The sequence below is a fragment of the Dendrobates tinctorius genome, unplaced genomic scaffold, assembly GCF_039654945.1.
Source record: "Dendrobates tinctorius isolate UK_male_01 unplaced genomic scaffold, ASM3965494v1 ptg000156l, whole genome shotgun sequence".
Taxonomy (NCBI): Eukaryota; Metazoa; Chordata; class Amphibia; order Anura; family Dendrobatidae; genus Dendrobates; species Dendrobates tinctorius.
In genome coordinates this window covers 26,391,513-26,406,231 of record NW_027361823.1, presented here as the reverse complement: position 1 = coordinate 26,406,231, position 14,719 = coordinate 26,391,513, and the positions used below count along the sequence as shown (strand labels likewise).

The 14,719-nt window shown below is 40.8% G+C and overlaps 1 protein-coding gene across 1 annotated transcript in view; it reads right to left on the bottom strand.

The window, feature by feature from the left end:
• The window catches only part of CABCOCO1 (ciliary associated calcium binding coiled-coil 1), a 245,455-nt gene that overhangs the window by 191,486 nt on the left and 39,250 nt on the right, over positions 1-14,719 (bottom strand). Inside the window, exon 4 of the mRNA XM_073548291.1 lies at positions 11,222-11,294. Coding sequence (XP_073404392.1) covers positions 11,222-11,294 — 73 coding nt within the window. The remainder of the gene's footprint in view (positions 1-11,221; positions 11,295-14,719) is intronic.

Genomic DNA, 14,719 nt, shown 5'->3' with positions numbered 1-14,719 from the left:
AATGACCATGTTGTGGAATGATTTCTCAAGTACCGCTCACACGACTGCTAATACTGCATCGATTAAAAGTGACAGGAGACAGCAGTTGTCAACTATGGTTACAAACTACTTCTCCTCCCATATTGATGTTCTCCCTCACAGGTCATTCCTCTTTGGCTATTGGGCCTCTAAACTGGACGCCTGGTGTGAATTGGCACAATATGCCTTACAGGAGCTCGCTTGCCCTGCTGCTAGTGTGTTATCTGAAAGAGTCTTCAGTGCTGCTGGATCAATCCTGACAGAAAAAAGGATCCATCTGTCTACCCAAAATGTTGATGATCTAACCTTCATTAAAATGAACCATGCATGGGTTTCAAAGGATTTTGTCCCACCTTCCCCTGATGACACATAGGTTGCCAGAAAACTGCCTCGCTTTTGTCCTCCTCTTCCTCGGACTTGCCCATTTCCGCCCTTTGCAGCAGCTGAATGTCCAGTCAACACATCAACATATGCCATTTTTTAAACCTCCCTAACTGGGCTGCCCACCCCCCAAGGGCTGGGGTCAACACCTGGCGCACCCGGGCAAGTGCCATTGCTCTGAACAGGTGGATGGGCCCACTGATGGCCGACAGCATTGGCACAGGGCCCCTCATAGTACAATACAGTGTCTCTGACGGTGGGGGGGCCCACTCGCCGTCAGACACACCAGCGTACTATGAGGGGCCCTGTGCCAGTACCGTCGACCACAAGTGTGCCCCCCCTGCTTGGTCATGGCCACTGCACTTGCAAGTTACAATACTTACCTCTCCATGCTCCACCGCTGTGTAGTCTGGGCAGTTAAATCCTTCACAGGGACGGCCACTAGAAATTTGGTTTATTGATCGATGATGGGTAAGATGTAGCTATGGCCTTTCCTGCTGGCCTCTACCTTCAGATGATCAATGGCTACCATTTGTAATGGACGTCAACTTACAAGCGGATGCAGTGGTGGTTTATAATCAGCTTTCACAGTTTTCCTACTCACAAACGTGTGACATTCCGGCGCACATTTCAAAATGTGCCCTCTCATGCCAATCTAATAGAATCGCCTACGGTCTGTGGCTTCTGTCTTTTGCACTCCAAAATGACGAGACACATTATGATAGACAGTGAGGACAATGTCTACATCTCTCCGTGATCATAGTTTGATGGAGACGAGTAACGGTGATGTGATCCACGCTACAAACACAGTAATTGAGGGTCTGCATTGCCTCTGCAACATCAACCGGGAGGTTTTCCCGCGATGAGTAATTTCCAAATTTCTGCTAACACTCGACTTTCCGTCTGTACTTGTATCCATGTAGTTTCCAGTAGCGGAGAGTCTGGACAGGCTTACTGAGATTGAAATATATACGAAGAGTTAAAAGTACCACAATACTGTATACTGTTGTACGCTTCGACTACCTTTCCCTTTTTCTACTAGTTAAATTCTGGTGTAATACATACTGAGCCTGTGAGTGTCTGTGTCTGACTCAGGAAGTATAGATGGAAATTTACAATTACCCCTAGACTGGATACACCTGGTATGTGCTGATACAGTACCTTTGTTCAAAATTTTTTATTACGGTATCATCCATAGTGAGTGAGCGTGTGTGGTTTACGCCTTCTATATATACGATATGAGGAATGTGGAAACCACAGAAAAAGATGCGACCATAGATCTATAATATTAAAGTATTAAACATCTTTATTAGACAATGGACAAAGAAGGACAATTGGAGGACATGTGCAAATAGGAACCAAGGTGCAAATAGTCCAAAGGTGCAAAAACAAGCAGTGCAGCCACAGTCAAACCCAGTTATAAAACAAGCTGTTACTCATGTTCAAATTTCAAAAAAAGAAGAGGTATATATTTCACGCCTAAAAGGACTTATCGATAATTAGGGGGTATAAAAAAATAGGCTGTCCTGTGTATTAGAACAACTGCGCATGTTGAATCCTTATGCCAGAAAAAATTTGAAAAAATAATAGAAAAAATAAGAAAAGATAAGAAAAGATAAGAAAAGATAAGAAAAAATAGTGCCCATAACTATTACCCATGTGTGCGCTATATATCAAGTAATTAAATCCCACTACAAATGCTGCCACAAAGCAGATTCAACTATATTGTTAGAGCACACGTATAGGAATAGGGGGGAAAAATTCCCAGCACTATTAAGCATGCACACAGCCTACCCTAATAGGGTTAATTCCCCGAAATAGCATTACCTCACTGAAAAGTTCAGGATGACCGGGCGGTCTGCTCGTCTCCCCCTAATTATCGATAAGTCCTTTTAGGCGTGCTATATACAGTGGGGCAAAAAAGTATTTAGTCAGTCAGCAATAGTGCAAGTTCCACCACTTAAAAAGATGAGAGGCGTCTGTAATTTACATCATAGGTAGACCTCAACTATGGGAGACAAACTGAGAAAAAAAAATCCAGAAAATCACATTGTCTGTTTTTTTTTCATTTTATTTGCATATTATGGTGGAAAATAAGTATTTGGTCAGAAACAAAATTTCATCTCAATACTTTGTGATATATCCTTTGTTGGCAATGACAGAGGTCAAACGTTTTCTGTAAGTCTTCACAAGGTTGCCACACACTGCTGTTGGTATGTTGGCCCATTCCTCCATGCAGATCTCCTCTAGAGCAGTGATGTTTTTGGCTTTTCGCTTGGCAACACGGACTTTCAACTCCCTCCAAAGGTTTTCTATAGGGTTGAGATCTGGAGACTGGCTAGGCCATTCCAGGACCTTGAAATGCTTCTTACGAAGCCACTCCTTCATTGCCCTGGCGGTGTGCTTTGGATCATTGTCATGTTGAAAGACCCCGCCACGTTTCATCTTCAATGCCCTTGCTGATGGAAGGAGGTTTGCACTCAAAATCTCACGATACATGGCCCCATTCATTCTTTCATGTACCCGGATCAGTCGTCCTGGCCCCTTTGCAGAGAAACAGCCCCAAAGCATGATGTTTCCACCACCATGCTTTACAGTAGGTATGGTGTTTGATGGATGCAACTCAGTATTCTTTTTCCTCCAAATACGACAAGTTGTGTTTCTACCAAACAGTTCCAGTTTGGTTTCATCAGACCATAGGACATTCTCCCAAAACTCCTCTGGATCATCCAAATGCTCTCTAGCAAACTTCAGATGGGCCCGGACATGTACAGGCTTAAGCAGTGGGACACGTCTGGCACTGCAGGATCTGAGTCCATGGCGGCGTAGTGTGTTACTTATGGTAGGCCTTGTTACATTGGTCCCAGCTCTCTGCAGTTCATTCACTAGGTCCCCCCGCGTGGTTCTGGGATTTTTGCTCACCGTTCTTGTGATCATTCTCACCCCACGGGGTGGGATTTTGCATGGAGCACCATATCGAGGGAGATTATCAGTGGTCTTGTATGTCTTCCATTTTCTAATTATTGCTCCCACAGTTGATTTCTTCACTCCAAGCTGGTTGGCTATTGCAGATTCAGTCTTCCCAGCCTGGTGCAGGGCTACAATTTTGTTTCTGGTGTCCTTTGACAGCTCTTTGGTCTTCACCATAGTGGAGTTTGGAGTCAGACTGTTTGAGGGAGTGCACAGGTGTCTTTTTATACTGATAACAAGTTTAAACAGGTGCCATTACTACAGGTAATGAGTGGAGGAAAGAGGAGACTCTTAAAGAAGAAGTTACAGGTCTGTGAGAGCCAGAAATCTTGATTGCTTGTTTCTGACTAGAGTTGAGCGATACCGTCCGATACTTCAAAGTATCGGATCAGAATGGATCGGCCGATCTTAAAAAAAAGTATCGGTATCGCCGATTCCGATACCGGAAGTCCCATTCAAGTCTATGGGACTTCCGGTATCGGAATAAGAAAAACCCTGTTTTTGCCTTGTACAGCCTCTCTGGAAATTCCCACACAGCAATGGCATAAAGTGAGACTAGGGACTTTTTTTTTTAAGTGGCGGAGGAATACAGTGCGGAAGGATACCTACCTTCCGTCATTGGATTCCTGCAGCCCGTAGAGAACGGCAGCATCAGCTGATGCTGCAGTTCTCTACCCAAGATCGTCGTGGGACACACTCGTGGACTGCTTCGGATCATGGGTGAGTATTTTTGTGGTTTGTTATGTTAATATTTATTCCGTAAAAGACAATGGGTTCGGGGAACAATGTGACAAGTATTGGTAAGTATGTTACTCTATGTTATATGTACTGTATGTCTATGTATGTATTGTATGAATGTATTGTATGTAGCATGCATGTAGTATGTATGTAGTATGTATGTAGTATGTATGTAGCATGTAGTATGTATGTAGCATGCATGTAGTATGTATGTAGCATGCATGTAGTATGTATCTAGTATATATGTGGTATGTATGTAGCATGTAGTATGTATGTAGCATGCATGTAGTATGTATGTAGTATGTATGTAGTATGTAGTATGTATGTAGCATGCATGTAGTATGTATGTAGTATATATGTGTTATGTATGTAGCATGTAGTATGTATGTAGCATGCATGTAGTATGCATGTAGTATGTATGTAGTATGTATGTGGTATGTATGTAGCATGTAGTATGTATGTAGCATGCATGTAGTATATATGTGTTATGTATGTAGCATGTAGTATGTATGTAGCATGCATGTAGTATGTATGTAGTATGTATGTAGTATGTATGTGGTATGTATGTAGCATGTAGCATGCATGTAGTATGTATGTAGTATATATGTGGTATGTATGTAGCATGTAGTATGTATGTAGCATGCATGTAGTATGTATGTAGCATGCAGTATGTATGTAGCATGCATGTAGTATATATGTAGCATGTAGTATGTATGTAGCATGCATGTAGTATGTATGTAGTATGTATGTGGTATGTATGTAGCATGTAGTATGTATGTAGCATGCATGTAGTATATATGTGTTATGTATGTAGCATGTAGTATGTATGTAGCATGCATGTAGTATGTATGTAGTATGTATGTAGTATGTATGTGGTATGTATGTAGCATGTAGCATGCATGTAGTATGTATGTAGTATATATGTGGTATGTATGTAGCATGTAGTATGTATGTAGCATGCATGTAGTATGTATGTAGCATGCAGTATGTATGTAGCATGCATGTAGTATATATGTAGCATGTAGTATGTATGTAGCATGCATGTAGTATATATGTAGTATGTATGTAGCATGTAGTATGTATGTAGCATGCATGTAGTATGTATGTAGTATGTATGTAGTATATATATATATATTTTTTTTTTTTTAACATTTAACACATTAGCAGGATGATGGGACTACTACTGTCCCATCATTGGCTAATGTGTCAATCACTGTCATGGTAGCAGGCATCGCCAGATGGGACTTGTAGTCCCATCGGACGATGCTTGCACAGACCCCCGGACATCAGCACAGCCCCCCGGCAGGCCGGCACAGCCCCCCGGCAGGCCGGCACAGACCCCCACAGGGTGCACAGACCACCGGCAGGCCGGCACAGCCCCCCGGCAGGCTGGTACAGACCCCGGGCAGTCCACACAGCCCCCCGGCAGGCCGGCACAGCCCCCCGGCAGGCCGGCAGAGACCCCCGGAAGGCCCGAAATGACGGCGCATCATGATGCGCACACACCGCGCATCATGATGACGTCATTTCGGCTGTCAATCAACTTTGAACTTCCGATTCCGATGCCGACTTCCGATATTGAAAAAATATCGGAAGTCGGTATCGGAATTCCGATACAGCAAGTATCGGCCGATACCCGATACTTGCGGTATCGGAATGCTCAACACTATTTCTGACCAAATACTTATTTTCCACCATAATATGCAAATAAAATGAAAAAAAAACAGACAATGTGATTTTCTGGATTTTTTTTTCTCAGTTTGTCTCCCATAGTTGAGGTCTACCTATGATGTAAATTACAGACGCCTCTCATCTTTTTAAGTGGTGAAACTTGCACTATTGCTGACTGACTAAATACTTTTTTGCCCCACTGTATGTTATAGCGATTGATCCTTGACGGTCCGGTCTCTGCTGCACTTGTGTATCAATTTATGACATACAGGATACAGCGTTATACCGTTGCTATTGTGTTTTGTCTTCTATATATACGGTGAATCGGAGATACCAATTTTTACTCTATATTCGATACAGCTTGTATCTTGTTATACAGTACCTTTGTTCGACATTTCGTATTACGGTCAAATCCATACTGAGTAAGCGTCTGAGACTGACTACGGGACTATGCATACGGAGATTTCAATTGTACCCTATAATATATATACTTGCTATCTTGTTATCCAGTACCTTTTTTACAACATTTTTTTTTATGGTCAAACCCAGACTGAGTGAGCGTCTGAGGGTGACTCCGGAAATATATACCGAGATTTCGTTCGACCTGACTTTTGAGAAAGTCGGGTTTCATGAAACCCGACTCGACCATAAAAAAGGCAAAGTCGCTTATCTCTAGTGTTGATGTCATTAGACCACACCCCTCCTCATTACAGAGATGCAAATCACCTGACTTACATAGTTGGCAGTTAATAAAATAAACAAAACAGGGCGCATCCACTGTGTGAAACCTTTAAAACACAATTGTAATGGTGAGGCAAGGAGAGACTCACCTGATAGGGTTGTGAAACTTCGGGCACAACACCTACAAACACATGAAAGACTTGTAAGTGAAGATGGCTTTAAGGTGCAATGATACACTGCGCTGCTGTAGGTATAATTCAAGGGACTTTATTGGTGCCTACACGTTTCCTGAGCTGTCCCAGCTCACTTCATCAGGCATAATTGGCAGTTGGCTTTCAAGCCTATACAGCTTGGAGTAGGACAACATGTATAAAAAGGATGATGTGATCAAAATGCTCATTTGCCTTATAATTCTGCACACAGTGTATAGGCTTATCATACACTGAAGCATCATCCATGGGGCCCATCTTATACTGCAGCATAATATGGGGCCCATTATATATGGAGCATGATATAGGCCCATCATACAATGGAGCATTATCCACGGGGCCCATCATATACTGGAGCATCATATGGGGCCCATCATATACTAGAGCATCATATAGGGCCCATTATATATGGAGCATTATATAGGCCCATCATACAATTGAGCATCATCCATGGGGCCCATCATATACTGGAGTATAATATGGGGTTCATTATTTATGGGGCATCATATAGGGTATGGAGCATTATATGGAGCACATATGGGGCCTATTCTGTATGGAGCATTATATGGAGAATATTCTGTATGGAACAATATATGGGGCCCATCATATACTGTATGGAGCTTGATATGCGACTCACTATACTGTATGGAGCAATATGTGGGGCTCATTCTACTCTATGGGGACCGTCCTATACTGTACGGCACATTATATGGGGACCATCATAAACTGTAGTATTATGTGGAGCTCATCATATACTGTATGGAACATTATATGGGACCAATTATTCTGTATGGAGCAATATATGGGGCTCATTATTCCCTATGGAGCACTATGTGGTGGCCATAATACTGTATGGAGGAATATACTGTCCGGTTTTTGAGCTATTGTAGAATTTAAAATAGATATCAGTCATGTAATGTAAGAAGTGAAGTATTTGTCATTGCACTATACCAATATTTCTCTGCCGTATTGGAGCATCATGAATTGTGGTATGTGTTAAAGGAGACCACTGACACTCTTTCACACGGGGCACACAAAAACCTGGAGCCAGCCCTACCCCCCCCCCACAACTTTAGCCAAATAACCCCCAGTTTTCAATGCGTAACTATTATTATAAAGTAAATTAAGGTTGACAAGCTTAAGTAATAAGAATTGATGTCGTTGGCATTGAAATGGGCACTGTAAGTGTGTTTACTGTCCTCCACTCCCTGACAACTTTGCTTCCCCATTGACTTGCATTGGGTTTCATGTTTCAGTCGGACCTCCGACTTTTCCCGAAAGTCGGCCGATTTCGTTCGACTCGACTTTTGAGAAAGTCGGGTTTCAAAAAAACCCGACTCGACCCTAAAAAAGGCAAAGTCACTCATCTCTAGTGATAACATATTGTCACTGTACGCCCCTTTTCAGTGTGGGATCTCTTATCTTTCATAGATGGCCACAAGACAAGCTTTTTCGACATTGGAAGTAAACCTGGAGACACGAACTGTAAAGATCATAGTAACATAGTTATTAAGGATGAAGGAAGACTTTAAGTCCATCTAATTCAACCCATATCCTATCTTAACCTGTCCTAACATGTTGATCCAGAGGAAGGCAAAAAAAACCCATGTGGCAAACAGTAAGCTTCACAATGGGGAAAAAAATTCCTTCCCGACTCCACATACGGCAATCAGACTAGCTCCCTGGATCAACGCAATATCGAGGAAACTAGTGTATACAACCTGTAATATTATACATTTTTTTAGGGAATCACTCATTACAACATCATACGGCAGAGAGTTCCACAGTCTCACTGCTCTTATAGTAAAGAATCTGCATCTGTGATTATGCTTAAACCTTCTTTCCTCCAGACGTAGAGGATGCCCCCTTGTCCCCGTCACAGGTCTAAGAGTAAAAAGATCATTAGAAAGGTCTTTGCATTGTCCATACATATATTTATACATTGTAATAAGATCACCCCCTAAGCCTTCGATTTTCCAAAGTAAATAACCCCAAGTGTAATAACCTGTCTTGGTATTGCAGACCCTCCAGTTCCCTAATAACCTTGGTCGCTCTTCTCTGCACCCGCTCCAGTTCAGCTATGTCTTTCTTATACACCGAAGAACAGTACACAGTATTCTAAGTGTAGTCGCACTAGTGACTTATATAGAGGTAAAATTATGTTCTCCTCATGAGCATCTATGCCTCTTTTAATGCATCCCATTATTTTATTTGCCTTTGCAGCAGCTGCCTGACACTGGCCACTAAATGTGATTTTGTCGTCCACCCATACACCCAGGTCTTTTTCAGTGACAGTTTTGCCCAGTGTTTTACAATTAAGCACATAATTATACATATTTTGTTTCTTCTACCCAAGTGCATGACCTTACATTTATCCCCATTAAAGCTAATTTCAAAATGTTCAGAAAGACCCATCACACCTGAAACATGGCTAGGTGCGATGGTTATATTATCTTTTTTTTTGTTTCCCCTCATTTTCTTAAAGGGAACAAGATTTACAATCTGTCTTTTGAGGTCAAAAGAGACCTAATGATCACTGGATTTCACAGATATATTTTTGTATGGTATCCACAGGGGTGCTTGGAGCTGAATTGAATTTCCATGTTTGCCTCCTTTTTCATATAGATGCACACAGAGTATGTTTCCAGTTTGTCATAATTTGTAGAGGAGAAAGCTCCAAGCTTAAAAATGAGGACGTACATGGGACACAAGTCGGGCATGCTACACTCATCCAATGTTCCCCTACTGCATATCATGTACATGAGACCTAAAAAGACTAATAGTACAAGCTGTTGCAGAACATGGCAGCCTTTGTTTAAAGGGAATGAGCTAATGTTTCAAATCCAGTTTCTCTGTTAATTTTTATTTTTACATTTTATTAAATGATTTAAATCACAATCTATATAAGAAACAAAATCTTGCAATTTTCACACTGGCTATTAAGTATAATACTAGAATCATACTTCAGTACCTATGAGCAATAACTCAATGACTTTTACAGGGAGGTTACCTGGGCCTGCTCTGATTTTTGCAAAGGTCATTGTGAAGACAGAGGGAGGAGTTTAGCCATCACCTACTGTGAATGGCGGATTCCATGTTATCATCTGTATACAGAGGTGTTACCTTTCAGTGTAATCATGTCTGTGATGATAATGAGACTGCTGAAATTACCTCCGTAAATAGCAGGAAATATAAGTCTAGTATTAGCCTAAGTGATCAATTTGAAAATTGCAATATTTCAGATTTTTAAGTAACGTAGATAGTGAAAAACTGGGGAAAAAAAACATGATCAAAAAGTAATATTTCACTATTTTACTGACTTCTATGAGCAAAAAAGTTCTATCCGTTAACTCAAACAAGTAAAATTGTCCAACCCAAATACCCTGCACAGTGATCACTATATTTAAAGTTTTTGGGTAGATTATTACAGCACAGTGTTAACTCTGCTTCCACAATCATAAAAAGGGCTATATATTACAATGGATCCTAATGATGACTTCATTCAAGAACATGACCCCTGACAAATGGTGTAATGCCTTCACACTCACTCAAATGCTGCAATGACAGTTTCTTACCAATATCACGTCATTTAGTTAGAACTGAATTTACACTTTAAGTGTAATTAGCCAGCATAGAAGAAGATGTGTAAAAAATAAAATATACAGTACAAGGGCCATTGAGCTGAGATAGATAAGGTATGATGCAGTTTGATGACACTTACTGTATATGAGGATACTTATCACTTTTATAAAGTTTATACCCTATTAAATAGAAAAACTAATCCCAATTCCCTACACTTTGTTTTTTTATGCTGTATGACATTTACAACATGTGTTTAAAAGCATGGGAGGTCATTTGTATATGTTGCCTTCATTACTGAGAATGAATTTAAAGTCTCTCTGGGCCTATAGAAAAGAGCTCTCCGTCCATTATGGATTATGACATCATTTGCAATGTGCTTTAAAAAGCGAACACATTGAGAACTCATGCACCCTGGGGCCAAGTCTGAACCTCCTTTGGCATAGAGCCTCATGGCACAACACTGCAGGCTACCATATACTTCTTGTGAATGGGCTATGCTCAAATAGACTATAATGCAGTCCAATGGAACATGCCATGATTGTTTTTTCTGTCCAATTTGTACCAAATCCATCAGAAAATTCCTAATTTGTACCAAATCCATCAGAAAAAAACCTCCACCAGCCTTTGTGTAAAACTACAGATATAGGCTCGGTAGAGGGCAGCCCTACCTCAATGGTCGCCCTGCTATGACTACCTCTATGGCAGGCCTATTATATTTACCACTATCACAGCCCAATAACATTTACCCCCTATGGCAAATTACTATTTCAAAAAGAGCTATAGTGCAACCGTGTATATGACCCCATAAATCATGTACATTTTTTTCTCAATAAGCAAATACAATACATGACATATAACAGATATGTATTGTCTCTAGCATTTATTTTGGGATCACAAGTTTATTTGCTTTTGTTTGCAAATCAAAAATGTAGACTACGACGAAAACCGTCTTTTTTAATGTTGTTACTTACCTCTGCTCCTACAACCATTTGCTCCCTCGGGACAGTGAACATGCATTCATAAAGCTTATAATGCTGAAATAAACTAAAAAGAGAAATACATCAATATACAAACAGAGACGCAAAAATGGAACTCTACTGGACAAATAAAGCTTCAAATTTCCTACATACAAGTTACGGTACTTATCACTCTCTCTCTCTCGCTATATATATATATATATATATACAATATTTATGTTGTAAATTCCAAGAAATACTAAGTACACCCTTGTTGAATTCTATGGTTTTGCAAACAAGGAAAAAAGGACTCAGCACCACTGCACCACCTCAACCTCAGACTTGATTCTTAGAGGTCAAATCACACACACACTCTGAAACACCAAAACTCCCACTTAGAACGTGTGCTCAATCCATGAAACAAAACAAATAAAGTATCCACGTATGGAGAAATGAAGGATGGCACTTACCGTTCAAATGTAGAAGGCTTTATTCAGGAATAAAAAACATCGACACGGGAGAAATGTGAGAGTACGGACTATGGCCATTTCGCGCTGCTGCACTTCAACAGGTCCTGCTACTGGAAGGCAGTACCAGGACCCGTTGAAGCGCAGCAGCCTGAAACGGCCATCTACATTTGAATGGTGAGTGCCATCCTTCATTTCTCCATATGTGAATTCTATGGTTTTATGTATCAGTAAAACATAAAAAAAATTGGGGTCTTGAAATGACACAGTGTCAATATTTTTTTCAACAAAAACTAGGCAAAAAGGCAGAAGCACTGTGTGCAAAATCAGTCCTCATTCAGATGTCCGGAATTGTTATCTTGAATTGTTATAACGTAAAAACATGGACATCAGTGTTTGATAGTCCTCAATGGTTCATACCTTTCAATGACTAACTGAACGGGTGGTATCAGTTAACCATTAGAAAGGTATCAACCACTGAAAATTCTCAGATTTTAATATTTTTCTATCTACTGACTAACACAGTACAAAGATATACATTTTTCCTGTATCATCAGTGTTTGGTCAGATTTTACCATCAGTGTGTCATCAGTGATTTTCACATATGGATAAATAAATAAATAACAAAACTTCTCCCATATATTACAACATTCATCATGGACTTACTGTACCACTGGAGTGGTGCTTTAAATTTAAGTCCCCTTCCCCCTGTCTCATACTCATCTGTAGTCCCCTTCATTCTTTTCCAGCGTCGCTCCGGTCCATCTCTGGCGAAAAGTGACTTGCCAGCAGCTCCAGTGTCTGCTGGAGCGCATCGGAGGTCATTTTTCAATACAAGCATATGAGAGCCTTGTTCTAGCTTTCACAGGCTTGTATTGAGAGCATGTGACGTCATTTCTGACTTCCAGCCAGTCAGAAGCTACTGTCATAAATAAAATGGCGCCGCAGGACAGGAGCGGTGTCGGCAAAAGGTGAAGATCCCAGAGGGTAAGTATAACAATGGGGGCAGGATGCTTAAAACGCCACTCAAGTACTGAAAAAACATACACTGGAGTAGTGGGGGACGTTCCAGAAAATTCATCTCAAGGTCACATAATGCAATATTCATATAAATTGCAAAAACCCAAGAGCTACTGGTCAGACTCTAAAGGACTCTAGTTCAGGTTCATGATAGTAAAATTAGACAAAGACTGAAAAAGTATGGCTCATAAGAAAGGGTTTGAAGAGAAAAGACTATTAGGCCATGTTTACACTATCAGTATTTGGTCAGTATTTTACATCAGTATTTGTAAGCCAAAATCAGGAGTGGGTGAAAAATACAGAAGTGGTGACGTATTTCTATTATATTTTTCCTCTGATTGTCCCACTCCTGGTTTTGGCTTACAAATACTGATGGAAAATACTTACTGCATACTGCATACAGTGTGAATGTTGACTTATAAAAAGAATATGTCAGTGAGGTTAAAATGTGCAAAGTTACATTTGAAGAAACCCAAAGATGTCTAGAACAATGTTCTTTGGACAGAAGAGACCAAATTGGAGATGTTTGGCCATATTGCTCTGAGCTATATTTGGTGAAAACCAAAACACAGAAAATCAGCACAAACACCTTCTAGCAACTATCAGAGCACTATGGTGGGACGGTGGTGATTTGGGCTTGTTTTTCAGCCACAGGACCGGGTCTCCATGCCTTCATAGAGTCAACAATAAACTTCTCTGTATTCCAAAATACTAAAGTCACATGTGAGGCCACTGTTATGGGCTCCATATTTATTAAATAAACAATGAAATAATGACCCTGTATGTGTAATTTTAGGAACTACAGTTGTGGCCAAAAGTATTGACACCCCGGCAATTCTGTCAGATAATACTCAGTTTCTTCCTGAAAATGATTGCAATCACAAATTCTTTGGTATTATTATCTTCATTTAATTTGTCTTAAATGAAAAAACACAAAAGAGAATGAAGCAAAAAGCAAAACATTGATCATTTCACACAAAACTCCAAAAATGGGCCAGACAAAAGTATTGGCACCCTCAGCCTAATACTTGGTTGCACAACCTTTTGCCAAAAGAACTGCGACCAACCGCTTCCGGTAACCATCAATGACTTTCTTACAATGCTCTGCTGGAATTTTAGACCATTCTTCTTTGGCAAACTGCTCCAGGTCCCTGACATTTGAAGGGTGCCTTCTCCAAACTGCCATTTTTAGATCTCTCCACAGGTGTTCTATGGGATTCAGGTCTGGATTCATTGCTGGCCACCTTAGAAGTCTCCAGTGCTTTCTCTCAAACCATTTTCTAGTGCTTTTTGAAGTGTGTTTTGGGTCATTGTCCTGCTGGAAGACCCATGACCTCTGAGGGAGACCCAGCTTTCTCACACTGGGCCCTACATTATGATGCAAAATTTGTTGGTAGTCTTCAGACTTCATAATGCCATGCACACGGTCAAGCAGTCCAGTGCCAGAGGCAGCAAAGCAACCCCAAAACATCAGGGAACCTCCGCCATGTTTGACTGTAGGGACCGTGTTCTTTTCTTTGAATGCCTCTTTTTTTCTCCTGTAAACTCTATGTTGATACCTTTGCCCAAAAAGCTCTACTTTTGTCTCATCTGACCAGAGAACATTCTTCCAAAACGTTTTAGGCTTTTTCAGGTAAGTTTTGGCAAACTCCAGCCTGGCTTTTTTAAGTCTCGGGGTAAGAAGTGGGGTCTTCCTGGGTCTCCTACCATACAGTCCCTTTTCATTCAGATGCCGACGGATAGTACGGGTTGACACTGTTGTACCCTCGGACTGCAGGGCAGCTTGAACTTGTTTGGATGTTAGTCGAGGTTCTTTATCCAACATCCGCACAATCTTGTGTTGAAATCTCTTGTCAATTTTTCTTTTAAGTCCACATATAGGGAGGTTAGCCACAGAGCCATGGGCTTTAAACTTCTTGATGACACTGCGCTCGGTAGACACAGGAACATTCAGGTCTTTGGAGATGGACTTGTAGCCTTGAGATTGCTCATGCTTCCTCACAATTTGGTTTCTCAAGTCCTCAGA